Source organism: Quercus suber, unplaced genomic scaffold, assembly GCF_002906115.3.
Source record: "Quercus suber isolate HL8 unplaced genomic scaffold, Cork oak 2.0 scaffold_1545, whole genome shotgun sequence".
NCBI lineage: Eukaryota > Viridiplantae > Streptophyta > Magnoliopsida > Fagales > Fagaceae > Quercus > Quercus suber.
The window spans coordinates 2722-6626 of record NW_027070916.1 but is presented as its reverse complement, the minus strand read 5'-3'; the positions used below and the strand labels follow the sequence as shown (position 1 = coordinate 6626).

The window sequence follows — 3905 nt, the reverse complement described above, 5'->3', positions numbered from 1 at the left end:
TACTGATACTTGTATGTAAAAGACTCAACTTTTGAATGGTGGCTCAAGTTAATTTCTTTTTCTCTTTCTTTTGGTTCCTAAAATTTCATTTGGACGTTCTGTGTTTGAGTCATGCAGCTATATTTTCTTGAAATTAGATCTATAAGGAAGAAGAAAATATAATCCTTGAAATTATTATTATTGGGTGATAAATACTTTTTTCCGTTTTTCTTGGTGGTATGAAGGATTTTAGAATGACTCTTGTTTTGTGCGCATAATGCTGAGGGTCAGGGAGTGCTTGGAAATGTTATTCAGAACGATGTGGAAACCGAACAGTGGGAATAATGTGGGGTTCTCAAGTCTGATGAGGAGATATATATCAATCTCAGGCAGATCTGTATTGGATGTGGCTGCAAAAGATGGCGAGTTGAGAGTCTTCATAGTTTCAGGAGAGGTTTCTGGGGATTCCATTGGTTCCCGTCTCATGGTATCTTTAAAGAAGCTCTGTCCACTTCCTATCCGTTTTTCTGGTGTGGGAGGGTAAGCTATTACTTTCCCTCATTTTTTATTTGATATATAGTTCTTCAGAAGATACTTCTTTCATATATATATATATATATATAGCTCTCTATGTTTCATATCTTAATGCCAAGGGCCTTGTAGCTGAATTGACACTTCCCCATGCAAAAAGTGCTTTGGGGTCTAGGAGGGGGGGAAGGGTTTGAGCCCTGGGGTTAGCAACATATTTTGTAATTGTTAAAAAGATTTTCCATGAAAAAAAAAATGGAGATGATATCTATGCATTTTGTTGTATATCATGATTTAGTGTTTATCCTTCAATGAAGTTTGAAAAAGTATTCTTTCAGTTTGTAGGCAATACAGACTATATAGTTGCAAATTGTTATAAATTTATAAAGTAGAAACTGTATGAACCTGTCATCTCTTTTCTTACTGTATTCTATATGAATTCCCATTAAGAGATTACACTGCTGTATCTGTTCAGGTCCATGATGTCAAGGCAAGGATTAATATCCCTTTTTCCTATGGAGGATATTGCAGTGATGGGAATATGGGAGTTGTTGCCACATCTTAATAAATTCAGAGTGAGTAATGAGGAATATAATAGCTTCTTAATGTAAACCCATGCAAATTTGCTCTTTTTACTTGAATATGTATCTTGTATTGTGAGGGAAAGCCTTTGTGCATCCTGCCCTTTATATTAATACTGTAACTTGTAAAATGTCAGTTGAGGCTGAAGGAAACGATGGAGGCTGCTTTTCTGTTTCAACCTCATGTTGTTGTAACAGTGGACTCAAAGGGGTTCTCATTTCGTCTCCTAAAGAAGTTGCGGGGTAATGTGCACCAGCTTCCTGGAGTTTTAATCATTATTAGCATGTTGCTTATATCATAAGTACGGTGTAGGAAAATTGGGGGATCCTTTTTGCAGCTAATTACAGTCAGCAAGGATTGGATGGTCCTGTTCACTTCCATTATGTAGCACCATCATTCTGGGCATGGAAAGGGGGTGAAGCAAGACTCAAAGGCCTAGCTGAATTTGTGGATCAAGTATTGTGCATACTTCCAAATGAGGAAGAAGTTTGCAAATCAAATGGCTTGGCTGCAACCTTTGTGGGCCACCCCATTCTGGAGGATATTTTGGAGTTGAATTTGGTATGAATTTTTCTTTTGATTGTAGGTGGACTGTACTGGGTCTGGATGGCTTTCACATATTGGATTAGTTAGATATATTTTTAGGGGGTGTTTGGTACTATTGTTTAAACAACAGTTTTTAGTGTTTAAATATCACAACACGTATTTCCACAACACTTTTTAATTTCATTGTTGACAAAAGTACCATAGAATTTTTAATTTCATTTATGTCAATGCTATTCAAATTGATTTCATTTATAGTTGGTTTGGTTTTAACCCTTGTAGTGATTTTTTGTTTAGGGAAAGGATACCTCACCACATGAATGGAAGGTAGAAAGAGATTTTGAAGATTTCAGAAGTAAAAATGACATACCTGCAGGTAAATTAATTTAGTAAAGTTCTACTGGCTCAGTTGTTCTAGAATTTTATTGAATAGTTTGTATTGTATTCTCTATCTCAGAGAAATTTACTACTTTATTACTAGGCAGTACCAGTCTCTGATATTTCTAGTAAGGGCAGTGGTAGAGATTAATAGGTAGGAACTCGTGTATTTAGCAAGCTAAGATTCCTTTTCCTAAACCTTCTCGATAGTGCAACCTAACTTTCTTATCAGGTGATATCTGTGATAGACATTTTTAGTAAATTACTGCAAATTGTAAAGCTCACATGATCTCCTAATAGACACCATGTTTTTAAATCTTTAAAAGTGGATCCTTTTTCTTGAATCATTGTGATGTCATATATGTGTGTTTGTGTGTATGTGCACTTGCATGTGTGCATTCTTTTTTTTTACATTGAAATCCACACCACCACCTTATTAAAACTTAAGTGTAACTTATTTTTACAGAAGCCACAGTCATTAGCTTGCTTCCTGGAAGCAGATTACAAGAGGTCACAGAAATGCTTTCTATCTTTTCAAACACGATGGAATTATTAAAAGATTCCTTTCCTGAGTTGATGTCAGTGATCCACGTTGCTCCAAATCAGCATGTAGAGAAGTACATCACTGGAATTGTTCATAAGTGGCCTGTTCCTGCTATATTAATTCCAGGAGGATTACCTCACCTGAAATATGATGCATTTAGTGTAAGTCCTCCTTTTCTCCTCTCAATGTAATAGTTGTTGATAATATTCAGTGTGTCAAAAATGTATAGCTAAGCAGAATATGGAGGATTACCTCACCTGAAATATGATGCATTTATTACTATCTTGTGATTCCATCCAGGGATAATTAAGATGGATCAATTATATAATTGGTTAGAATAAAAGCAAAAAAAGCTGATATATGTTCATCAAGAACTAGCTGAACTCTCTCCTAGAAAGTTCTATCTATTGAATCCTATTGATGCATATTGGTTATCCCATTTCTGTTTCTTGATGTAAGAACGGAATGTGAATCATTACTTACTTTTCTTCAGAGCTGGTGTTTGGTGTCTCAGATATAGCTTCATCATTTCTTAGACTTGATGATACCAACTCTGGCATCTAGCTGGGTGTGGGTCTGGATACTTGAGATACAACTAGAAACAAAGTTACTTCCTATATGACGTGGATGACATAGAATTGATTTTGATAATATGTCAATTCTTTATCAAACTTATTAGCCAGAACTTGTTAAGCTTATTAATTTGAATTGAACACCTTGCAGGCGAGTAGGGCTGCTTTATGTACTTCTGGTACAGTTGCTTTGGAGATGCAGCTTGCACGCTTGCCTTGTGTTGTTGCTTATCGAGCCCATCTTCTAACTGAATGGTTTATTCGTTATAAAGCAAAGATATCTTACATCTCTCTCCCCAATATTCTCTTGGANACAGGGGAAGCATGGCCTTTCCCCCGAGAGCGGCTTCTATCTGTATGGGTTGTTCGGGTACTCCCCTCATGATCCCCCCCGTGTTCGTGGTCTACCAACGGATTACTGTGCTGAGAGCCCCTAGACTCTGCCTGGTGCTGATTAGCATCCACCTGTTGCGGGCCCGTCAATGGTTGCGCGGTGCTCCCTCTTCCATCGTGAGTATCACACCTGCCTTTCCTTCTCAACAGATCAAGTTCTCCCCACAGACGGCGCCAATTGTAGGGACTCAATTTGGATTGGACCCAGAGTATGAATGGGTTTTCAGCCCAATAAGCCCAAACAATAAATTTTTAGAGCATGGGTACAAGAACTAGTACCGTTTGACAGGAAAGGCTATACTCATCAAGTAACAAGGGATATTTTAGGTTGATTGAATGAGAAAAATTCTCCTCGGCTAGGTTTCAGTCCGCCTTCTTTCCTCCTT

General features: G+C 37.4%; 1 protein-coding gene across 1 annotated transcript; it reads left to right on the top strand.

Moving 5' to 3' along the window:
- Positions 1 to 30: 30 nt before the first annotated feature.
- On the top strand, positions 31 to 3496 carry LOC136066008 (probable lipid-A-disaccharide synthase, mitochondrial; the record flags this gene model as incomplete). Its single annotated transcript, XM_065769869.1, has 7 exons — positions 31 to 519; positions 983 to 1082; positions 1226 to 1331; positions 1427 to 1650; positions 1930 to 2008; positions 2477 to 2715; positions 3278 to 3496. Coding segments are annotated over exons 1-7 (1230 nt in total), but the record flags the coding sequence as incomplete, so codon positions are not given.
- Between the last annotated feature and the right edge of the window lie 409 nt (positions 3497 to 3905).